This window comes from Mauremys mutica, chromosome 6 (assembly GCF_020497125.1).
Source record: "Mauremys mutica isolate MM-2020 ecotype Southern chromosome 6, ASM2049712v1, whole genome shotgun sequence".
Classification (NCBI taxonomy): domain Eukaryota; kingdom Metazoa; phylum Chordata; order Testudines; family Geoemydidae; genus Mauremys; species Mauremys mutica.
In genome coordinates, this window is record NC_059077.1 from 89,258,545 (window position 1) to 89,282,331 (window position 23,787).

General features: G+C 43.2%; 1 protein-coding gene across 2 annotated transcripts; it reads right to left on the minus strand.

Moving 5' to 3' along the window:
- Positions 1–232: 232 nt before the first annotated feature.
- On the minus strand, positions 233–23,275 carry VLDLR (very low density lipoprotein receptor). Of its 2 annotated transcripts, XM_045020315.1 has the most exons (19): positions 23,020–23,275; positions 16,737–16,856; positions 14,584–14,706; positions 13,367–13,489; positions 11,816–12,187; positions 11,370–11,492; positions 11,158–11,280; positions 8,536–8,655; positions 8,333–8,458; positions 7,517–7,688; positions 6,809–7,033; positions 6,369–6,487; positions 5,582–5,721; positions 5,072–5,213; positions 4,543–4,689; positions 2,958–3,047; positions 2,427–2,504; positions 1,690–1,862; positions 233–849 (listed from the first exon to the last, which is right to left on the minus strand). In XM_045020315.1, exons 1-19 carry the CDS (start codon positions 23,273–23,275, stop codon positions 814–816), a joined length of 2,808 nt encoding a protein of 935 aa, XP_044876250.1. In that variant the 3' UTR covers positions 233–813. The 2 variants fall into 2 exon arrangements, with proteins under 2 accessions (XP_044876250.1, XP_044876251.1); XM_045020316.1 differs by lacking the exon at positions 2,958–3,047 and having other exon boundaries at positions 23,020–23,274.
- Between the last annotated feature and the right edge of the window lie 512 nt (positions 23,276–23,787).

The following is a 23,787-nucleotide window of genomic DNA, read 5'->3' on the forward strand; positions in this document are numbered from 1 at the left end:
CAGAGATCTGGTAGATGCCTTTGCTATTGGGGTACTGCCAAAACAGATCTAAACTAATTTTCCAGTATATTAGCTTTCCCAATAGGAGTTTAGGGTAGAAAGAATTAAGAATATTTCCTCTTGCTTTAGGCTCATAGGAAAGGTGCCAAGATCCAAGTGACATATCTAGCTGGGACCCCAAAAAACTGCTCTAATTCCATTATGTATAATAAGGTTCACTGCACATGACTAGTCACTTTGACTGTTTTAATTTTAGCATTTAACTTTACAGTGGTTTTGATAGAGCATTCATATTCTGTACACCCCTAAGGTGTCCCAGGCAGGAAAGATTCACAATTCATACAAAATTACATGTTTACAAGTTTTTGGCAATTTATCTGAATAACCCGTTTTCTCCTATTGCCAGTTACCCAACCATTGAAAAAAGTTTACAATAATTTACATTTGAAATATTTCAAAGTGCTTAATAGTGATTGTTCAGGAATATTTACAAGTGGCCTATACAAATATGTACAGGTGGTACACTATAGCACAAGTTGTTCCTGGAATATGGCTTTCTATTGAAAGTGCTTTAAATAGTTGGTCAGTGGTAGTACTGACAAATTCAAGGGTTACAGATAAACAGTAACCATCAAAAGCTGAATTGTGGACAGATATTTACAGAGTTCTGGTAATCTGTATAAGATATTTACACAAGCTTGCTCCACACATACAGAAGGTTTCTTCATTCTTCCATCTTGGAAGAATCTTCAGCTACTTGCCTGTTACCATCCAAAAGACTGTAGAACACAAGTCGAATACTCTAGCTGGTAATCAAGCTAGATCGTCATCTGTGCTTACAACTGATATCTGTATAGAAGGAGCAAATGTGTATTAAAAGCAAGTCTTGGGTTGCAAGAAAAAAGTCTAGTCATACCATGCAAGATACAAACTCTAGAAGTCTCTAGAAAGACATATCTTTGCAAGATTTAGTTTTAGGTTTGTCTTTGGAAAGGAGCAAGCCAGAGCTGTGTTACATTAACATAAAACATTCCTTTTTAAAGTGACATCTAAAGCATATTGCACTTCAGTGCTGAGTGTGTTTGGTAGCTGAAGTGATGAAGCCAGGCTTGCTGCTCTGCATGTTACTAGAACCACTTGCCCTCCCATATCCCAAAAGTATGTAGGGCACTGGCCTCACTTCACCTGCCAATTAATACTGGTAAAGGGACATTGTAGAGGGCCCCCTGCTTAGAGTAACTAGCAGGTTGGCAAGCCATTCAAATGTATGGCAAACATCCCTGTTGCAACCTTACATTTTGCAAGGCTCATTTGATAGCAAGCCCAATGCCTTACAGCTCTATGTACCAGGTATCTGCCAGGAATTCTACATGCTGCCTGGCCATGATGGCAAGCCTGGTCTCAGCTGCCTAGAAAGTGGTATATCATAACTGCTGTGGCATTGTTGCCTTGTTCAGCCTGGTATTTTGGCTATGGGTCTGTCTTTGGTTTCCTACTGAAGTATAGGAAGGACTTGATCTGCACTTCAGACCTGACAATGCTGTCCAACTGTGTTAGAAAGATTGGCCAAGTTTGTCAGGAGTAATTACTTTAGAAACCAAGTCAATATTTTGGCATCTGAGACTTCAAGTATGAGGAGCATGATCTCCAACTGCCATTTTGACTCCCAAACCAAGCATCTGTACTTACTGCAGGGTAAGTGTGTCCTACTGAACTGCTGTGTCTCCCAATATCAATAGTGAGATCTTCTTCAGTGGTTTTCAGATAGACAGGATTGTCAAAATTCATGCTTTTCATATTCTTGTGTTGCCAGTTACGCCACATGAAGTAGCCACCTGCTGCTGCTGCCAGTGCCAGTAATACTGCAATAAAGGAAACAAGTTGTGAGCTAAGCCAAACCAGAAGTCATTCTAGCTGAATGTCAAGCAACACAAAGTCCTGTAATAGTCCAGTTTTAGTTCTTCCTATGGGTGCAAGCCATTGCCAGCCAGAAGCTTGTTCTCCTCAACTAGTTTAGGACTGGCTTGTGCTACTACATTTTTCCTAGTTGCATCCCCACCCTACAATAAGACAAGTTACCATGCAATGACTGTTGGTTTTAGGGCTGGTGGAATACGATAGATTATGTAGGTAGAGAAATCAAGTGATAATGCTCAAGGCTTGAATGACTAGATCTTTACAAGTGCATGGTTCCCTTTTGTATGGGATGTTATGAACAAGGCTTAGTTTCAACACTAGTGGATTTAGTGCTTCTTAAAAGTGACAGTGCCCCTAGCATTGACATAACCTTCTGTGATGTTCTTTTGGAAGCATCTTTATTTTGAGGAACTTTTCAGACTGGTCACTCCCTTGGAATGATGTTGAGTTGTACCCAGCCACTTTAAGGTAGAGTCTATTATCAGACCACTGCACCCAAGTACACTTACCCAGAGGAAGAATAGCCCAGGCAGCTGAAGTTCCTTTGGCAGAACTGACTTCTGATACTGCACTGCTGAAGTTGTGTCCTAGAAGAGGAATAAATACAATCTCATTTACTGCTAGGTTGGCTGAAATGTAGTCCAAGGCTAGCAGCTTCCTCAGACCATAGTGAAGAATCACCTCTTCTCTACTCATTGTTAAGCTAGAGAGAAGTAAAGAATGCATTCTAGAGCATGTAGCCCCCTAAGTACTCTTCCACTTTCTGCAGTTGCATGAATTTGCATTCCCTAGGAAAAAAAAAAGAGTCTTGACTGGTAATTTTCATGGGCAACATGAGATGCTAGGCTATCACAAGAGGACATGCTTGAATTAGCCTTAACATATCGCACTACTCACTTGCCTTTTGAGTTCTGTGAAAGCTGAACATGTTCCCAGATAGCACAAATATGCTAAACCTGTGCATGCAAGTTGAAGCCAGTTTGTGTACCCTGCTCAGTCATTGTAATGCACGATTGAAAGTGAGTTATTGGGACCAATACCTCCAAGAACTGGTCCAACAGTTGGTGGTTTTTCTGTTGTGCTGGTATCTTTTGTCTCAATGTAAGCCACAGTAGTTCCAGTACCTAAAACTGGTTATAAATCAAGAACCCAGTTAATCCTGAAGTTCTGAAATAACTTGCTATTAAGCTGTTGTGAGTGTTTAGCAGATGGTAGAATGGTCATGCAGCGTTTAGATTTTACTGGACCATGTTCTTGATTGAGGATGTGATAGGTTTACTCTGCTAGGAAGTTGCAATCTCAGCTGCTGGGTTTGTTTTTGCTCAGAAGTCTGATGCTTTGGGAAGTATGGTTGGACAGTTAAATATGCCTTTTACATAGAAGCCAATAGCTTGCACCAAGTTTGATACTCCTAGATTTTTAGAATACATCAATTTCACTGTTAATAAAGCTTTGATACAAGTGAACCAGATTCCTGGTGTTTCACTAAGTAGTGAAACAAGTTCAAGTTTTGCAGGGGCCTGTTGGTAGCTATCCAAAGCTGTAATATGTAAGCTAGGTAGGCACTGTTTGACAGGACATTTACAGTTTTTGCTCACTCAGTGATTACTGTGAAATCAAGTCATACACAGATGGGTTTTTGGAGTGCTGATCATAGCATGACATTCTGCTGGAGTTCATTAAGTAGCCATGCACCTGTTCTACAGTGTGCTCTTGAACTAGTTTAAGTTCCTCTGGTCATTTAAGGAGCTCCTATAGGAATTGTATTCCTGTACAGAGCTTTGCCTGCCATGTAACTACAGTCTGAGGGCCACTCAATGAGTTAGACTAACTGGGCAGGAGATCATTAACTCCTAACAGAGTATGAGCCTATTCAACTTTAGCACTTACCTGCTATTGTCTGAAGCATAAGTGAATCCTCCAGTTAATGCTAGACCCCCACCCAAGCCTGTATCCATTAATGTTTGATTAGTTACAGAAGTTGCAAGTTAGGCCAGTGGTTCTCAGCCAGAAGTACATGTACTCCCTGGAAGACTTGATATACCTGGGGGTATGCAAACTCATCTAGATGGCTGCCTAGTTTTACAGGCTTATAAGAGCACTAGCAAAGTCAATGCAAACTAAATTCTCTTCCTCCCCCCAACAGACAAAGCAATTTAGTAATAGTGTGCAGTGACCCTTGTCTTTTAGGTCTGATTTTGTAGGCAATTAGTTTAAGTGAGGTGAAACATGCAGTATGGAAGATAACTCCTGAAGGGGTACAATAGACTGGAAAGGTTGAGAACCACTGAGTTAGGCAAGGTGTGGATGGCTCTGAAAGTTCCAGCTAATAGCTTAGTCAGCTCCCCCACCCCCATTCTGATGGAATGCACAAGGTCTGCTCACAGTATATGGTGATGAATATGCAGAAGCCAGGCACAGACTTGCAGGTAATGCAGCAATCATTGCAAGAGTTTGTATTTCAGTTAAATTGCCACAGTTTAAGTTCCCACATAAATGCTAGTCATGTGGGAACAGTAGAGCCTTAAGTCCTACAGTAATGCTCTAACCTGACAGTGGAGTCTTGATTGCACAAGAGTCCCTCATTAGGTCCCCTCTACAGTAATTTGAGTTGTGTCACTTTACCTTTACACCTTAGGCCATCATCTTGCAGTTTGTATCCAGTAGGACATGTGCAGGCATACTTTGGAGAGTGTTCATTTATCTGGGGAGCAGGCAGGCACAGATACTCACAGCCACCGTTCTTCATGGTCTCATCACACCAGTTTGTGCCTGTTGGCACAAGTCAATTTTAAAATCAGACCAGTGCTTTAGTCTTGCAGACAATTGTTTAGCATTGGTACATGGAGAGGATATACTGATAGTCCATACATACCAGACAGTTTCTAGGCCATGGAAATCAAGCCACACAGCAGCACAGTATACAGCTTTACTCTTTTCAGGGGACCTCTGAACAGCCCCCTGCACCACCATGTCTACTGTAATGCTAGTTCTGCTTAGTGTGCTTTTTGGCCAGTCAGATTTGAGCTCATCTCCCACCTCACTCCCCTATAGGAAAGATTTTTTAAGCTTCTTTTATATCTACCTGATTTAATAGTAGCAAGGCAGAAGTTTACAAAGAAAGTCTAACATTGCCACAGTTTACATCGAGTACCTGAGGGTTGAACAAGCTCGTGATACACAATGATATCCTGAGCATCATTGAGGTTGTTCACTAGTGTAGCCAAGTCAGATCCTGTAAATTTATTGGCACCATAGACTGCTTCATTCTCTCCATCAATCCAGTAGACACGGTCCTAGGAGACAAAAGTTATTGCATCCTATTATGGTTGGGACCAGTTTGGTTTGTCCATCACCAGGGATGGACAAGTTGTCCCTTGTGCATGGTAACTGATTTAGTGAGTGCAAGTAACCTGAAGTATCTATGCTGTTCAGCTAGATTAGGATCACTCATGTTGCCTCAATCATAACATGTTAAACTTCATAACTAGCCTTAGAATATATTCAGTTTTGTATTTACCACTGCCTCAGTATAGGAGGCTACAGTAATCCCATTGCAGCAGCTTTTCTGCAGTCTTGCATTTATTAGAGTCTCTTGCTGTACCCTGTCCCTCCAAAGGGAGCCTACAGTCAGTTCCCTACTGGATGCTTTGAGACTTCTCACCTCAAATATAGTTAGAGCAAGAGGATGAGCAAGAAACTCATTTGATTTTAACACAATCCTACGATCCTGGCCATTCAGATCCACACTGGACAGCATATGTAGCTTTGAATCAAGCCAGTAGAGGCGGCTTTTTACAAGATCTAGGAGGAGAGAAGTTGTATTTTAGCACATTGAATCTGACAACAAGCACTGTTACACCTGGAAAACCTCACTATTCAGATTGCCTTTGGGGGGTATTTAACTTTGGGTTAGTAAGAGCTGACAAATGCCATTTAGAGTGCATGTGCACCTAGCTTCCACTGGTAGGTTTCTCCACATGAAGAAAAAAAATGCACTATTCATATGAGAGGGCAGCTGCATTACCACAGTAGCACCTAGACCTATGTTCTCTGGATGGAGATTGTAGTCCCATGATTAAGGCAAGTGTTTGTCAATGGTACTCCATGTGTTGGTGCTACCTCATGAATGGTGTACCATTTTATCTGCAAGCATCTGCTATGGGTCAAGCTACCATTAATGGTGAGGACACTCAAAGACTTTCAATTCTAAAATTTCCAGCTTTGGTCAAAACAGTGGCAGAAGCTTGAATGCTTAGTGCCTAGAGGCCATGGCTGCGTCCTATGTGTTCAATGCCTTCTCATGTTACCATGTTAATGTAAACATCCACAAGTTTTCCCAGGGAGTCTTGACTTGCAAACTGAGATTTCTTGAAGAAATAGTGATGTCTTTCAGAAAGACAGACATTTTGGGCTCCCAGGGAAGTTAATTTTGCAAGAACATGAAATACCTAGTGCAATTCCATTAGGCCACTGGATGTCTGTTGTCACCAGTTGCTGTCTACTGAGTCCATTCATTCCTGCCTTTTCTATTTTGGCTGGTTCACCCCAGTCAGACCAGTACATAAAGCTGTAAAAAGAGTCAAGTCATTAGGCAGCCTGCAGTTTAGCTATATTGTAGTTTAAATTACAGTTTACATGCAAGAAGCAATACTAGCTTGTATGTTATTGTAGCTACAGGAAGGCCTAGAATTAATCTAGACACTGGCTTGAGATACAAGACTGAGCCAAGCATACTCCAGTGTGCTCAATTTGTCGTCACCTTCAAATGGTTATGTTCTGCAAGGGCCTGTTGCTAAACAGCTTTCTGCTTTGTAGTTTGCTTACTAACCTAGGTTAGTATAGTACTAAGATGACTTGGCATTAGTCTGTTGTACAGTGTAATGCTCACCCAGAGAGAGGATCCACAGCTATGGAGGCTGGCTCTCTTAGGTCTGTATTAAACAGAACCTTCCTTTTGGCACCATCAAGACTAGCCACTGAGATACTCTTTAAAGCTGAATCAGTCCAGTAGATGTTCTTGTAGACCCAATCAACAGCAATTGCTGCAGGACTGTGTACATTGCTTATGATTTTTAAGTGTTTGCCCACCTTGTCACGACTATCAAGTGAGGCACTGGAAGAGAAAAGAGATGGATTTAGTCTAGTGTACAGTGGTTGAAACAGGAGATGCTCCAGTAGCAGTCTGAGGTATGTGTACAAATCTTGAACATAAGGATTCTGAAGTGCTAGCCTCAAAATTGAAAGATTTTAAACTACACTCAAGATGCCCACTGCCTTTTGTCCAAAGTTTAGTTCAACTAAAAGTTTAGAGTCAGAGCAGATGGCCTCAAATTGTGCTCATGCTTTGGCTGCAACTCCAACTTCAGTAGAGGTACATGCACAACTTTGAGTAAGAGTATCCCACTGAATAGGAGTGGGATGACTTCAAGGCTATGTTTACTGAAATTAGGAATTCTTAGAGATTCAAGCTGTATGCAAGAATGCTTGTCTGACTTAAGTTAGAAAGTTTAGAAGTCTTTAGCCAGTCACTTTAAGAGCTACAACTTCAGGAGGACAAACACTTGTGATGAAAGTTTGAAGCAGGCAGGTTGTTTACCTGAAAATTGCTTTTTGGCTAAAGTCAGCCCAAAAGAGTTTATGCTCAGCAATGTCAGCATCTAGAGCTACGGTGTTTCTTAGCTGCTCTACGAGCTGGAGGTATTCTTTCCTTTCCAGGCCAATCTTCCTGATGTCCCGACGATTAGTGAAAATCAGACATGGTTCTTTTCCTGAAAGTGAAGTTAGAAGTTACCTTCAATTCTAGTTGACACAAGTCATTCTTACTGTACACTAGTGTCATCCCAAATGTTTAGAAGCTTTGAGTACAGTGCTGATTGCACATGGTGCCTACTAGACTCCTGTTCTGAGATATTAGTAGGATCTTAAAGTATCAGCCTCCATTAGCTCCCCTATGCTCTCACACCAGCAGCAATAAGTGCTTAGAGGGACAGGCCTCTCCTGCAGTTTATAGCTCAACCTGAAAGACTGCCAACTGTTTTTCCTTTGCCTCCAGATAGTGTTCTCAATATTTGAGATTACTGAAGGATGAGAGGTATGTGCTCAATTAAATGCCTCTGAAAGATTTCTTGTACCATACAGAGAATGATGGTTCAAGTGACTTGTTGCAGTGAGGTCTTCAGCCTTTGTACTCTTAAGACAAAGGCTGATTTAGTAAATCCTTGAACCCAATTAATTGGGCAGAGTTTAATCAATCCTCTAGTGTATTTGCTATGGGGAGCCATATACTGTAGGTCACCAGCCAGGTGCAGTAACTCTGGTATACCTCTGTCATAGCCTCTTCAGAAGCTCCCTTTTCTTATATTTCTAAGACTTTTGGGCTCCTGATAAATTCAGTATTGGTAGTTGTGCTTACCTACTGCCTTGCACACTCCAGTAGCTAGATCCATTTGATAGCCATGGCTACATTCACACTTATAGCCTCCTTTTAAATTAATACAGATTTGACTGCAGATCCCAGGATTCTGGCATTCATCAATATCTAAGAAAGATTGTAGAGTTAGTATTGAAACAGTAAGATTACTACCATCTTGGCCCCTAAATGAGTTAGATACTTGCCTCCACATGTTTTCCTGTTTATCAGTTCAAACCCAGCTGGGCAGTCACATTCATACCCAATAACTAGGTCTCTGCAGATATGAGAGCATCCACCATTGTTCACCAGGCATTCATTCAAGTCTGGAATAGAGTTAAAGTTACCACAACTGTTTCTGTATCTCTAATTGAAGTCTCAGGCTGTCCATGCCTGTCTACATTAGAAGGCTACTAGTTCTAGAATACACCAGCAATTCAAGTACTGGCCAATACTCCTTTTGCAACAGACACTTTTTAGAGTCCTATAGGGCATGTTGGTGTTCATGTTATTGACATGTAGATAGTTCTGCAAGTACATCAAGTGAACCAACTATAGACTTCAGCTAAGAGAAGCTCAGTGCTATTTGGAGCTAAGGTTTCTGTACTTATTTTACAGTTATCTGCAGCCTGGTTTGTGACTAGGCATAAAGCAGCACACTAGTCACTTCAATTATGTGCAAGCTTAAAAGATGCAGGCAAGCTACTGTTCAGTTCTAACTAGAAGCAAGATCCTTTAGTCTTTAAAGAGAGTGTCCCAAGCATGGAAAGTTACTTAGTGCAAGTGCCTTTTGTCCGATTGGGTATGCCTACACTATGGGATTATTCCAATTTTACATAAACTGGTTTTGTAAAACAGATTGTATAAAGTCAAGTGCACACGGCCACACTAAGCACATTAATTCTGCTGTGTGTGTCCATGTACTGAGGACAGTGTTGATTTCCGGAGCGTTGCACTGTGGGTAGCTATCCCATAGTTCCTGCAGTCTCCCCTGCCCATTGGAATTCTGGATTGAGATCCAATGCAAAAAACAGTGTTGTGGGTGATTCTGGGTCAACCTCACCACTCAATCCTTCCTCTGGTAAGGAAATGGCAGAATCATTGTGCCCTTTTTCCCTGGATTGCCCTGGCAGATACCATAGCATGGCAATCATGAAGCCGGTTTTGCCTTTTGTCACTGTCACCATGTGTGTATTGGATGCTGCTGACAGATGCAGTACTGCACTGCTACACAGCAGCAATCATTTGCCTTTGCAAGATAGCAGAGACTTACCAGTCATATTGCACCATCTGCCATTGTAAATTGGTGAGGAGATGATGGTTCAGTCGTTCTGTACCATCTGCTGCTATCATGGGTGCTCCTGGCTGGCCTTGCTGAGGTTGGCCAGGGGTGCATAGGCAAAAATGGGAATGACTCCCTGGGTCATTCTCTATTTTTAGACAAAACATAGGAAGGGAAAGTCCAGCCTAGAATATGGGGAAGTGTACTAGAGAACCAGAGAGCACAGCTGCTCTGTGTCAGAACCCCAGAGATCCTGCAGAAATGATGAGCTGCATGCCATTCTAGGGGGTGCCCCTGCAACAACCCCACCTGTTGCTTCCCTCCTCCCCTCAACCCTCCTGGGCTACCGTGGCAGTGTCCCCCCATTTGGGTGATGACGTAATAAAGAATGCAGGAATAAGACAGACTTTAGTGAAATAAAGTCTCCAGCTGCTATGATAGTCCAGGCAGTACAGAATCTTCTCTTTAGACATAAGAGGGGGGGCTGATGGAGCTCAGCCCCCAGTTGCTATGATGGAGGACAGTTACCAGCCATTCTGCACCATCTGCTGGGAATGACTAGGAGTCACTTATTTTTACCGAGGCCAGCCAGGAGCACACAGGATGACAATGAGGATGGATACCAATCCTTTTGTACTGTACTGTTTGCCACTGGGGAGGGGAGAGGATGCTGCTGTTTAGCACTGCAGCACCCTGTCTACCAGCAGCATGCAGTAGACATAGGGTGACATTGAAAAAAGGCAAGAAATGATTTTCTCTTGGGGGAGGAAGGGTGTAAATTGATGACATACACCCTGAAACACCTGGGAAAATATTTGACCCTTCAGGCATTTGGAGCCCAGCCAAGAATGCAAATGTTTTTGGAGACTGAGGTAGCTGAGTCCTCAGTACCCCCTCCCTCCCTCAGCATCCATTTGATTCTTTGGCTCTGTTATGCTTCTCACATAGCACTGTGCTGAGTCCCTGCTGTGGCCTCCGTCTATCAGAGAAGAGATTTTTTCAAATGCTTTGTCATTTCATATTCTGTAACAGATCTCTGATTAACAGATTTGTCTCCCCATACAGTGATCAGATACAATATCTCCCGTACAGTCCATGCTGGAGTTTTGGATTTGGGACTGCATCGCCACCCGTGCTGATCAGAGCTCCATGCTGGGCAAACAGGAAATGAAATTCAAAAGTTTGCGGGGCTTTTCCTATCTACCTGGCCAGTGCATCTGAGTTCAGATTGCTTTCCAGAGCAGTCACAATGGTGCACTGTGGGATACCACCCAGAGGCCAATACCATTGATTTGCAGCCACACTGACCCTAATCTGACATGGCAATACCGATTTCAGCGCTACTCTTGTTGGGGAGGAGTACAGAAACCAGTTTAAAGAGCCCTTTATATCGATAAAGGGCCTCATTGTGTGGACGGGTGCAGGGTTAAATCGGTTTAATGCTGCTAAATTCGGTTTAAATGCGTAGTGTAGACCAGGCTATTCTTGCAGCCAAGGCTCAGTTTCAAGCCTGTTGAGTGACATTCCAAGCAGGTGGCTCACTTACTGCATTCCTTCAAGGGTTCATCACTCCAGTCCCGGCAGTCTTGCTGCTGATTACACACTTTGCTGATGTCTATGCATTCCCCACTTCTGCACTTGAATTTGCCAGATCCAGTGCACTGATTAACTGTCAAGATAATGAGGGAAAGGCCATTAGATAAACTAGGAAGCCCTATTATAAAGAAGAAGAGTCTCGCCACTTAGTTCTGTTCTTACCATTTTTACAGTTGACCTCATCAGTTCCATCTAGACAGTCTCTTATACCATTACATTGCCTGCTACCATGGATACAATTCCCATCTTCACATTTGAACTGGTCTGGTCTACAAGTCCGGGAAGCTGAAAAGAGAAGTGCTGCAGAGTTAGAATCCTGAAGGTCTTGGTGACTCAGTTACAGAAGTATTTGAAGCCTTAAGATATTTTGGGAGAGCCAGTGATTGAACTATGGAAGAGGTAATGAGTTGGAATTTCTCCCCTTTAAATATAAATATATGGAGATATGCCTATCTCAGAACTGGAAGGGACCCTGAAGGGTCATTGAGTCCAGCCCCCTGCCTTCACTAGCAGGACCAAGTACTGATTTTGCCCCAGATCCCTAAGTGGCCCCCTCAGGGACTGAACTCACAACCCTGGGTTTAGCAGGCCAATGCTCAGTTACTTACGGCAGTTTGTTTCATCACTTCCATCCTTGCAGTCTGAGTCTCCATCACATCGCCACTTCTTGTGAATACATTCTCCTGAGCCACATTGTATTTCACTAGGAGAACACTTCACAGGATGGGCAGGCTGACGGCCACATTGCTCTAGAGATTCATCTGACTGGTCTGAACAGTCTGCGTCATCATCACATACCCAGCTAATAGGGATACAGCTAGAACTTTTACATTGAAATTCATGTGCTCCACAAGTAGCTGGTGTGCAGTCCAGTTCATCACTACCATCACTGCAGTCATCTTGGCCATTACAGACAAAGTTTTTGGAGATGCATCGCCCACTGGAGCAAGTGAACTCTGCTGGGCTACAAGTTACGTTGCCTGGTAAGAGAGGGAATTCAATCAGTGTCAGGATTTTAGAACTATGAACTATGACTGCACCAACCTGGTGTAGAAAACCAGATTCTTAACTTAATTGAAGTAACTCAAGTTAGTTTTCTACTAAGGGGTAGCAGTGAAGATCACTTATGCAAGTATTTACTTCAGAAATTCCAGTCTGCCAATTGTTCTAATGACTGCAGTTGCTTTCAGTTTGTTAGGTTCATATCCTATATTTGGGAATTCTAGTAATCTATACCAACGCAAGCCTTTACTCTGAAGCCTGATATAGCATCTAAATCTTAGATACTTTTACAGTATCAACTCCAAGGACATTGGTTTTAGAATGTGAGCTTTGGCACTGTGCCTTGCACATCCTCTGTATTTTGTTCGGTTGAAGATGCATTCAGTGATACCAGCATGACATACATGGGTTGGTTCTTGAACATTTGACTGAAGGGCAGTGGGGAAAGAGTAGGGAGGAAGTTCGATCCTCACACTTTCTTTGAAAGTACAGGCTGGGGAAAGCTAGATTTTAGTATGATCTTTGGAAACATCTATGTTAAGAAAAATAAGCTGCTGTCTAAATCTAGGGAGAGCTCTTTTAGTACATGTTTAGAAGGTGGTAAATTTGTTAGTGTAGCAGCTAAAGCCATCTGCGATAAGGCTTTATAGAACAGCAGCTTTATGCAGTCCAAATGACGGGACTAGCCACATGAGTATTACAGTACTGAGTGGATCACCACTAAGCAAATGACATTAGTTTTGCTCTCCAATGAACTGTATTATAGTATGGAGATAGAATAGATTACTACTTAGCCACTGCAGAGAGCCTGGTAGTTGGTACTCAAACTATAATTCAGATTTGAAGTTAGGAGGCAGTGTCCTTTCTTAAGGACACTTATTTAGCCTTTTAAATTGGTCTGATATTAGACCCATAGCAGCAAGTGTAGTACTGACCAAACAGAACAAGTTTTAAAGTCACTTATGCAGTTGAACTTACTATAGGACTGGGAAAAGTAGTGTTTGATTATATGACGTGACTACACTAAAACTCCAGTTGAGTTTACAGAAGTTATAGTTCCAAGAGCACTAGTTGGCTATTCTACACAACTAGTCCATCTTCAGGCCAAGTACATTTGGAAAAAAGCTATACAGGCTACCATGTGTTTCTTCCCTTACCACAATTCTCTTCATCTTCACCACTGTCACAGTCATTTTCACCATCACATTTCCAGGACAGAGGGATACACTGAGTTGATCGAGGACCACAGCTGATTTCGTTTACCCGGCATGTTCTCATGTCTATTGGAGAGTGAATTTGGGAGAGAGAAGGGTCAATTTGAAGAGCTACTTAGGAGGTCTAGAGTTTAGGTTTTAAAGATTCTACTGGAAGTTTAGGATTCAGACTAGTGTTTAAATCCTGATATTGCTATTTATGAAAGTGTAAAGCTGGAGTACATTGACTGCTGTTGGCAGGGACAGTGAAAAGTGAAATGTAGAGTCAGTTCTAATACTTGGACCATTTTGAATGGTCACTGAGAAGAGCATCAGGTCTTTCTAGGAGAGGAAGAATGGTTTTATCTGGGCTATGAATTATGCTGATGGTATTTCTGATGTCTATCTGTATGGCATGTGTATTTATTTTAGAGTTTGTTTCATTCTCAGGGGAGTAGTGATATGGGTAGGGTTAAGCTAGTTAAGAAGGCAGTTAAGTCTGCATGTGCAGTTGCATGCAAGTTTTACTTGGTTTTTCCCCCATTTGTTAATACTGTTGCAGTGGGTGCATGAACTGACTTTCAGGTGCAGCCAAGGCCATGTGGTACCTTTTAGAGTGCTGTATTCACAATGAAGAGGGTTAGAAACGGAGTCAAGGTCTTCTACTCTGGTTCCCATAACTGAATTGGAGTCTACAGAATGCATCAGTGGCAGAAGGACAAGGCAATTCCAGGACATGCTCAAAGATCTTCAGACATTCTATTACAGATATCCCTGTTATGTTTCCACAAAACAGGGAATCTGGAACAGCCTTAGTAGCCCGAAGGTCTGGCTAGGATTACAAAGAGGTAATGGGGGCTTTATGCAGGTACTGAAAGATTAAATTGTATTGGACACTGAAGTCTCTCTACTATTCCTGAGAAGATCATTTCTAACTCTGAAGACTGTTCTTTGGAGGGGGTTGCAAATAGAGCTGAGAATACCCTAGTAGCCTGAAGTCAAGGGTAACTTGGGGAAGAGCTCAAGTAGCAGGTATATGCAACTGATTGCTTAGAATAAGAGGCTAGTTTTAAACCTAGGAGTTATGATGACAGGCTACAAGATGGACAGTTTTTGGTTGAAAGATTTCATTTTCCTGCTCAGATTAAATTAATTTGTCGCACAGTGATAGGCTCACTTACGGCACAGTTCAGGGCTTTCATCAGATCCATCTTCACAGTCTGGGTCCCCATCACACTGCCACCTGTTAGGGACACACTGACCACTGCTGCACACAAAGTCAGATTCAGCGCAGGTCTTCTTCACTGCAAAGGAAGAGTTCCAGTATGTTTAAATATAATTGTACCTTAACAGCTAATCTCCTAGGATGATTAAGGACCTTAGATGCCAAAAGCATTTTACTGCAAGCCTAATGAATGTTTAGGATACTGCTCTGTGTTATGAGTGAACTTCTGGAGAGTTGTACCAATTAATACATTTGCTATGAGCAGTGAGATATGGTTTTTACAGCCTTCAAAGAATTGCCACTCTGGGGGGAGGAATGAAGATAATACTCAAAGCTGCTTTATAAAGCACTATTAGTTTGAGTGTATTGGATGCAAAGAACGTGGTCTTTTCAAAGAGTTAAGCTATTAAAGACGCAAGACAAACATCTGCTTGTACCCATTTGTAAGATAACGGCCAGGTACAGCAATCCAGCCAATATCTGTGGCCAACAATTCATGAGTTTTGAGTTGATCAGTGGACATCTTAGATTTAAGTCTGATATGTTAGTCTAGATTAGGCTGAGGTATTAACAGGCAAGAATTCTAAATTGTACACAATGGGGAATTCAATAAAGTCAGACTGAATTAGAGTGGTTTTCACCTCTGCATTACAGTTTAAAGTGTATATACACACACAAGTACTTAGCCTGGGTGGAGAGGAACAGCTTTTGGTCTTTTTTGCACTTCAACTTTTTGCTTTCAAGAGGCCAGCCTCAGCCCTGCAAGAGAAGTCTAGCTTGGTAGTGAAGATGTTACCTTTGAACATCAGTTCTCATTTCAAGTTATGGGGAAGGTGAAGGAAGTTGCAGTCTGTTAATATTTGAATTAAGTAAGATATGGTACTATTGACATTAAGAATTAATCTAACCAAGATGTTTGCTAAAAAAGTAGGTGTAGCAGAGATGTACAGCCACTGCAGGTTATATGTTTGCTGGCAGATGAAATTTCATTACACCTAATGTGGTGCTCTGACAGATTTAAACCATCAACTCTTGCTTTTGAAGAGCTAAATCTGCAATAGATTAGTGTTCCTCTTTTGCACAGGAAATTCAATTCAGTCCTTTAACAAATGCAAGTATTGTATTTAATTAGTGATTAGCCAACATGTGATTAGACATGGTGGAAATGGATACCAGGGGGAATTTAATACTACCTGATGTTCTGGGGGAAAGAAAGTGGAAGCTGTAATCCATAATGATTTCACTAATAATCTATTATGATTTGTTATTTTAGAAGATACCTCAAGAGTTGGATTTAACAAATTCTTGAAGGCAGAGTTGCACTGCAGTGGTAAACTGGTTTGATGTAGAAATATCTAGCTAGTTCAGAGGGACACTGCAGGAGAAAGCAAGGAACAGCATTCTAGCTAGTTTCCCCTTTTCAGCTCCATGTGTCTCAAGGGATTGGTGACAAAATGGTCTAGGACTGCACAGGTAGCTGTAAGGAGCTTTGACAGAAGGAAGCTGACTAGTTGTCAGTTTCCTTGTACAACCCTTTTCTAAGAGAATTAGATTGTCCCTGGACAATGAGAGCTATGGATCACTATTGCAGACAGACATTTGGAAAGAGGGGTACCACTAAAAATAGCCTCATGGGGCAGCCAATGAAGTACTTGGCTTGTTGATAGATTTTAAGCTGTTCAACCATCTAGGTAGGTGTTTGTCAGAGACTGACAGCTTTATGCTCAAATTTGTCACTATCTGAAGTGATGTCTTTATAGCCATGGGAGGTGGTCAATTACCTTGGACTAGACAGAACAGGTTGCTTTGAGGTTCAGCTAGAAGGGCACTATAGCTGCCTGGACTCAGTCCTGCAGAAGCCTGAATGCAATTTTTAAAGCTACACCTGTGTGAGAATACACTATTCTTGAACAAGAATCCAAGATGGCATTAGATTTGGATATCCTATAAAACCCTGGTTTATGAGCCCATTGACTCTACTGCCTCCCTCTGCCTGGCTTACTCACCACTAGCCAGATATTAGCATTAGTGGAACTAAGCAACACTGTGTTATGCCCCACCAATGCAGTTCTTACTCAAGGAAAGCTTTGCAGTTGTACAAGGGCTTACCACAGGAGCTTTCATCGCTACCATCAGAACAGTCTTCATCTCCATCACACTTCCATAACAGAGTTATACAGCGTCCATTACTGCACTGGAATTGAGATTCTTCACATTTTGATCTTGCACCTTGAAGAAGAAGGTCAGTTTAGTCAACCTACTACAGCTACATTTTACTGATGTCAGTTTAGCATTGGAAGCTTTTGCTCAAGACAGTGGGACAAGAACTGAATCCCTTGTTTCAAAGACTGCAGGGGTCATTAAGAATGCTTACATGTGTTCGTTAGCAGCTAGATCAGTGGTTCTCAACCAAAGGTACATACACTCCCAGGGGAACATTTGCTTATTTTACAACAGGCTATATAAAAGCACTAGCAAAGTCAGTACAAACTAAGATTCCATACAGACAATGACTTGTTTCTATACACTGAAATAGGAGTACAGTATTTATATTCCAATTGATTTTATAATTAAATGGTAAAAAGCAAGCAATTTGTCAGTAAGTGTGCTGTGACACTTGTCTTGTGTCTGATTTTGTAAGCAAGTAGTTTAAGGGAGGTAAACTTGGAAGTACGCAAGACAGATACCTGAAAGGGGTACAACAGACTGAAAAGGTTGAGAGCCACTGGCTTTGATCACTAATAGTGCATCATTCATGTCTGTTGCTGTAGTCATTTCAGGCCAGTGTGAAATGTCATGAGACAAGGTTGACACCACATTTGAATCAGGAATTTAGTGGAGAAGTTCACTGATAGTATCAGCTGAGTTGCCAAGAGGTCAGACTTAGAATGATGCTGTTGCTAAAGGACTGCAGTCTTTACTTGCAGTTTGCAAGACAATACTTGTTTCAGGGATGTTTTAGATACAGGACACTTACTCAGATGTAAGAAAGCCTCTTCATGGGCCTTTTCTACTTGGAAGCAAAAGTAGGTAGTGTGGGAAAGATTACCTGCTCTGACTTCAAATGCAAGAGTCAGACTCTGTATCACTGAACTATACAAAAGTTCTTTTCTGACAGTTTGGACAATATTTATTAAGTAGACTGTTTGGTCAAGTGTGGTATGGTGAGGTTTAGTGGGTTGAAATCCACTAAGCCTAGGAAGCTTCAAGAATGACTTTCACATCCTGTGTTCTCCATGCCAGTATCTCATGTTACCTCACTCTATGGCAGAATTAGACACTGTTTCCAAAACACTTTTGCCCTTGCAACAAGACTGACAGCTGTGGCAATCCATCACTTGTGTTCCTCAGTTAGGTGCTTTAGAAAGGAGCCCAGCCTATTTTAAGTCTGACAGCATATGGAGGAAGGCTAGCTTTCAGCTCTATTGTGGAAGCTTTTAGAAGAGTTTCCTACTATATGGAAATTAAAGAGTTTGGCAATAGTATGCCAGTTACATGCTCTGCTGGTCAATAGAGCTTCAAATCCAGGGCTGCAGAACAAAGTATTTAAAAAAAATCACTAGGTTTCCTAACTGTTGAGCCAAAGGCAACCCCCATAATGCTTTAGGGAAAGCCAGATATGGTGTTACCACCAGTTAGAAAGGTGAGCTTTTACAGGTCCCTGTGAGTTACATAACTACCATATCCTTACTTTGGTGACATCACCCCAGCATCAAGGATGATAGTTCTGAAACCAAGTTCAGTTTTAGCATGTGTTTATGGCTAAGGAATAGGTGCACATCCTTCTCCCCATGCTTAGGGTGAGGTGACATATGGTCTTAGTATTAAGATTTAAGAGTGCTTTAACATAAATCATTAGAAGTCCAAGGATGTGTTGTGCTTCATGCAGACCTTGTCTGTGCATGGGAAGTGCAGTTAGATTGACTTTGTCTGCCATTGGTTTTAGTTAGAAGCATGAAGTATTTGTCAATAGATTTGAAGGCAGTACCTCAAAAATCAGAAGCCATTAGCAAACAATACTAGTGCAGAAAATAAAACTAAGTGTTTGAGTTAGGGAAAGATGGGCACAAATGTATAGTTCTGTTGCACTATGGATATTTGTTAGGATTATGTATTCTGTTTGCAAGCTGGAATTGCTACAGCTTTCTGTACATGTTTCATAAGTAGGTTTCCCCAATACAACTTGTTCTAGTGAAGCTGAATGACCCTATTCCTAATAGGGTAATCACATTATGCCACACAGACACTGATCAACCCAGTATCTGCTTCTGTACAGCAGCAGTCTCCCTAGCAGTTGCACAAGCCTCATCTTGTGTGCTTACATTTATGTCTTAAGGTCTAGAGGACTGACTATAGCATGAAGCAAGAGTTCTGCTTCTCCCTTGTTTGTTGCATCATTTGACAAATTATTTTATTGGCATCAAGGCTAGTAGAAGTCATCTATTTTTAGCTTTTACAAAAAACCCATATGATGTTGTTTGCAATCTATTCTAGATGAGTAAACTGCAAGCCAGTATACAAAGTCTCTTCAATTATAGCACAAGCGCACAGTCAACTTGCCAACTTAGTTAGCAGGAAGTCCACTGCATAACATGGGGTGGCCATCAACTTGCCACCAGGTGGTCCCAAAGTACTGGCAGAACAAATTGGGTGAGGGCAAGTGCAATCCCACCTGCAGAACATCCAGTGTTGTCAGTGCATGCTGTGCTGCCAAATATCAGCCTACATTAGGAAGCCAATGTATTTCAAGTTTTGTATGCAAGTTGTCTTTAACAGTTTAAATATCTTTCACCACTACAATGTCTGACAAGCAGATGAAACTAGATCAGTTTGATTAAATCTGCCATGACATAACATCTCATTTTATAGGATGTGTTATAATAGTGAAATACCAGTTCTGACTATTAAATCAGTTCAGTTTCTTTGCTATGATTATCCACTCCAGCCTTGCACATCATGCAAAGGTTCAGCCAGTGGAGAGGGCAGGTAGTCAGAAGCAAACATGCTATTGTTTGGGGCAGATGAAGATAGTGACAGGTCCTAATCTAGCATGAGATAGGTCTCTAGTGTTTTGGGACTCTTCATTCCCCATGCTAAAACAGGATCATTCAAGGAAAAAATACCACATTCAGAAAGCATGCCTAGTTATAGATGCAACATCTACATAGAACACATTACTGCAACTCTAGTGACATCTGCATTATTCTACATAAGTCTGCATTTATGATGTCTGCAATAGGAATGGCCTACACCTCACAGAGGAGTCTTCAAATTAAGCATTAGTGTCTGTATTTCTGTCTTTAGCCACACACTGGGGTAGTGGCAGAGCTATCCTTTACCTTGGATTTCTTCCTCCCCTGGATTTCTTCCTCCCCTCCCTAATTTGTTAACATCAAAACACTAAAGTATTAAGTACTTAGAGATTCAAATGGTAATGATCTGTACTCTTAGTCTGGATGCATGAGCCCCTTTACCTTACAGTTTGTTCATACAGTAAGTCTACATCCCTGTAGCAGGAAGCTCAATGAGAAGTGTTACTGTTGATCTGCCTGTTCCTTAAACTAGGCAAGAGACTTACTTGCACCATGTACATATTAGAAATCAGTCAAGTTCAACTGTTGGCAATGTCTAGTCCTATACCTCCACTCAGAGGAGATTCACTGTTTGTGAAACAATGCAACAGTAGCATAAGCGGTTCTAGGCAAATCACTGCCTCTGTTCCTATTTAAGGGGCTGTATTACTCAAGACCAAGTTGTTTGATTTTTCAGATAGTTTGGAAATTAGCTCTGCTCTTCATCTGAGGCTGTGATATTGCTGTAGTGGTCATAAAGAAGTGTGTTTTAACACCACTTTGCAGTCCATATTGCAAAATGCTGTGGAGGAAGCTCCAGCAGGAGTCCAGTTGGTCTTCCCTGAGGACTGGTAAGTATCACTCAAGAACAGTGTTCTTGGAAGTGACAGTTTGAGGTCCAAATAACCTGATTACAGTAAGAATCAGAATTGGGACTTCTCAAAGTACGCTTTAAAAAAAGTGGAATGGGTAATTCCCTTGAGTAGTTCTTACCCAAATGTTTTAGCTGGTTTCAGCCTAAGCCACTTCAGTTGCAGTTTTACATAGCTACGCCCCTTTATTTTTGGCATTTACCAGTTTTCTGAAATTTGGTTTTTAAAAAGCTACTAACATTTTACTGGTTTCAGAGTAGCAGCCGTGTTAGTCTGTATCCGCAAAAAAAAACAAAAACAGGAGTACTTGTGGCACCTTAAAGACTAACAAATTTATTTTACTGATTTTCACCCAGATTGTCTTTTCTGGGACCCAGCCCTTCCCAGACTCCAGCATGTCTGTTTCTTCTGCAGAGACAGCAGAGGAGTGAAACAGGCAAGGAGCTGGGTCCTGGCAAGTGAGACTGACTGGTACAGCAACAAGCCTGTAGAGAGCCAAAGCCCGCACCCATTAACACTGCTCTCCCATCTCCCACAACCAGACAGAAACCCCTCCTGACCCCAGACCTTCAGCATAGTCCCAGGAAGGGGAAGCTGGGAGGGCTGAGCTGAAGGGTCCCATCCAACCATCTGCTTCTCTCCTGACCTGCTTCTCACAAAGGGCCTGTTGCTGTAGTATTTAGGAGGCCTACATGGAGCAGAAGTCTTAAGTTACTATATTGAGTATCACCCTGTGATTGTCAGGCACTCCCCTTTCTGTAGGGGAAACTGTGACCCTCCCAAGCCTCCCTCCCACACACCCCAATTGAGAGCCTACTGTGAGCAGAGGGGCTCAGTGCTTTTATTAAGGTCATGCTTTGTCAGTGATATCACTGTTATACCACTAAAGATTGGAAAGAAACAGCTGTTCATTACTACTTTGTATACAGTGGAGGGAGTATTACATGCTCTTCCCTTTAACCCTGGGAACAGTTCTAGCTACTTCATGTTTTCTCTATGGCAAGGAGCTTGTCATACCAAGTGCCGAGACTGACTAAGGAGATCGGCTTGGAGGTGTTGACTGTCCCTTTCCTGAAGTAAGGAGTAGCTACTGCCAGTGTCAGCAAGGCCTCGACAGTGTTGAGTGTTGACTGTCTCCCCCAAGTAACCCACCATTTCCCAATCCTAAAAATCTCTCAAGTTAGCTAGTACATGCAGCAGTTGCCAGACAGCAACAAATGCAAGTCATCCTAACAGGTCTGGTGAAGCCTAACTGATGGTTGTTTTGATTTGATGTCTAGTTGGCTGACCAATAGCAAGGTGTCATTGCAAATGTTAGCTTCTTGATTTAGCAGCTGTAGGCAGAACAGTTTAAAAAAGACTCACCTACAAATGGGCATAAACAAACACTCAGGATAATTAAATCTAAGTTGTTCTTTCAGGTTTGTGGCCATAAACTCCAAGTTCACTCCCTCCCCACTATGCCAACCAAAAACTGTAGTTGGCCTGAGCTGGGACCAGTGTCACTAGCTACTAGAGCAACACAGGAACCACTAGACAACTCCTGAAATATACCCATTCAGTATGTAGCTATACAGTATTAGAGAGCTCATAAGTGCACACTACAGTCTCCCCCACACCCTCCCCACCATTATGCAAGCCCTTCAGCCTCTTTCCCCACACTCAAACATCCTACAGCTGGAATAAGGAGGCATCCAAGTATAATTAGCCCTAATTATTGCGACAAGTACTGTGAACCTTACCATGCTTCTTGCAGGGATTGTAAATAGAGTGAAATCCTGTAATGGGCTCTTACAAAACTCAAGTCATTTCCTCAGCAGCGTCTATTGTTTGGCTGGCAAACTAATGAAGCCATAGGGATTGGGGCCCACCTACCACCAATCCACGGCAAGTGGGGAAGTCCAGGTTTGACAGGGAATCATTCCCCTCCCACGTAGGAGGGGAGGGAAAGGTACTCCCCTCCCTAAGCTATTCCTCTGCCCAGGTCTTCAGGCCACAGGGCTCCGACTTTCCCATGCTCCTGCACGCTCAGGAGCGACAAGATCCGTGTGCTTGATACTCAGCTGCTGAGCTATGGAGGAGGAGCAGTTCCTCCACCACTCTTTCCCTGCGTGGCCCTCCCCCCGAAACACGGCTGGTCACGAGCCTGCCTGGGAGCGCTCGCGCGCCCTGCTCTCCTCCAGTGGGACCCTCTGGCTGCAGCAGCTCAGTAACCTACATGCAGTTTGATTGAAGGCAGGATTCCCCAGCACGCGTCGGGGGTGGGGAAAGGAACTAAATCCCCATTGTCCCCGCAGAGGTGCCTCACGTGAAAACGGGCTCGGTGTCAATTCAACAGCACGCGCCCACCCCCTACCGGCCCGGCTGCAGGGCCGAGACACACAGGGGAGGCGGGGAGGGAACGGGGACACCACACACAACCCCCCCACTCCCCCAATCGCTACTCACCGCGCACAGAGCCGCGCTCGCCCAGCAGCCAGCAAAGCGCCGCCAGGAGCCAGAGCCCCCGGAGCGAGGACGTGCCCATCGTGTGCAGCAGCTGCTGCGCGCACAACAAGTTAGCAGCCTCCGCGGAGGTGGGGCGGGGGGAGCTCCCCTGTTTTCGGCACCTTGCCCGGCCGCCTGCAGGGAAGGCAGCTCCGGCAGGAAGGAGGGGAGCGCGCACACCGGCCCGGGCTGGTGGGGAGTAGCGAGCCAGAGACATGCACAAGGGGGAGGGTGTCCCCGCGACGCTCTTATACGAACCGCCCAGCTCCTGTGTGCGGCGGCCGCCGGTGACTCACGGGGGCCCCCGCCGGCCGCTGGTTGGCTCTCGAGCGCCTCCAATCCCCGCCGCCTGCCCTAATTTCCTGATCCACGCAACCTGCCGATCGCAGCTGTGCGCCCTCCTCCATCCCGCCGGGCGCTGCTGCTGGGCAAGGCAGGGGCACGGCCGCACAGGTGAAGCTGCTGCGAGCTGCTGGCAGCACCTGTGCGCGAGCGGCTGCCGCAGTAAGTAATGACTTCCCGCCAAGGGGCTCCCTGGGGGGCGGCCGGGGGAAAGCGTTGGGGGCACCTGTGTTTCTGCCCATTAACATAGACTTGATGGGAAGTGAGGGGCGGGGAATGTATGCCCCGGGATGATTTTTGGACACGCCTGTGCCTTGCCCTCTGTGACAGGGAATGATATAGCGTTATGATGGTTAATGACTGTTGTGTTATTATTAACAATAAGCA

Excerpts from the sequence above, each read along its gene's own strand:
- VLDLR (XM_045020315.1), bottom strand. The coding sequence starts at position 23,275 with ATGTCTCTGGCTCGCTACTCCCCACCAGCCCGGGCCGGTGTGCGCGCT. Across the intron at positions 13,490-14,583 it reads TGAAAGCCCTGAACTGTGCC|ACATGAGAACATGCCGGGTA; the intron begins GTAAGTGAGCCT and ends ACTCTCCAATAG. Across the intron at positions 8,459-8,535 it reads AAACAGGAAAACATGTGGAG|ATATTGATGAATGCCAGAAT; the intron begins GCAAGTATCTAA and ends AATCTTTCTTAG.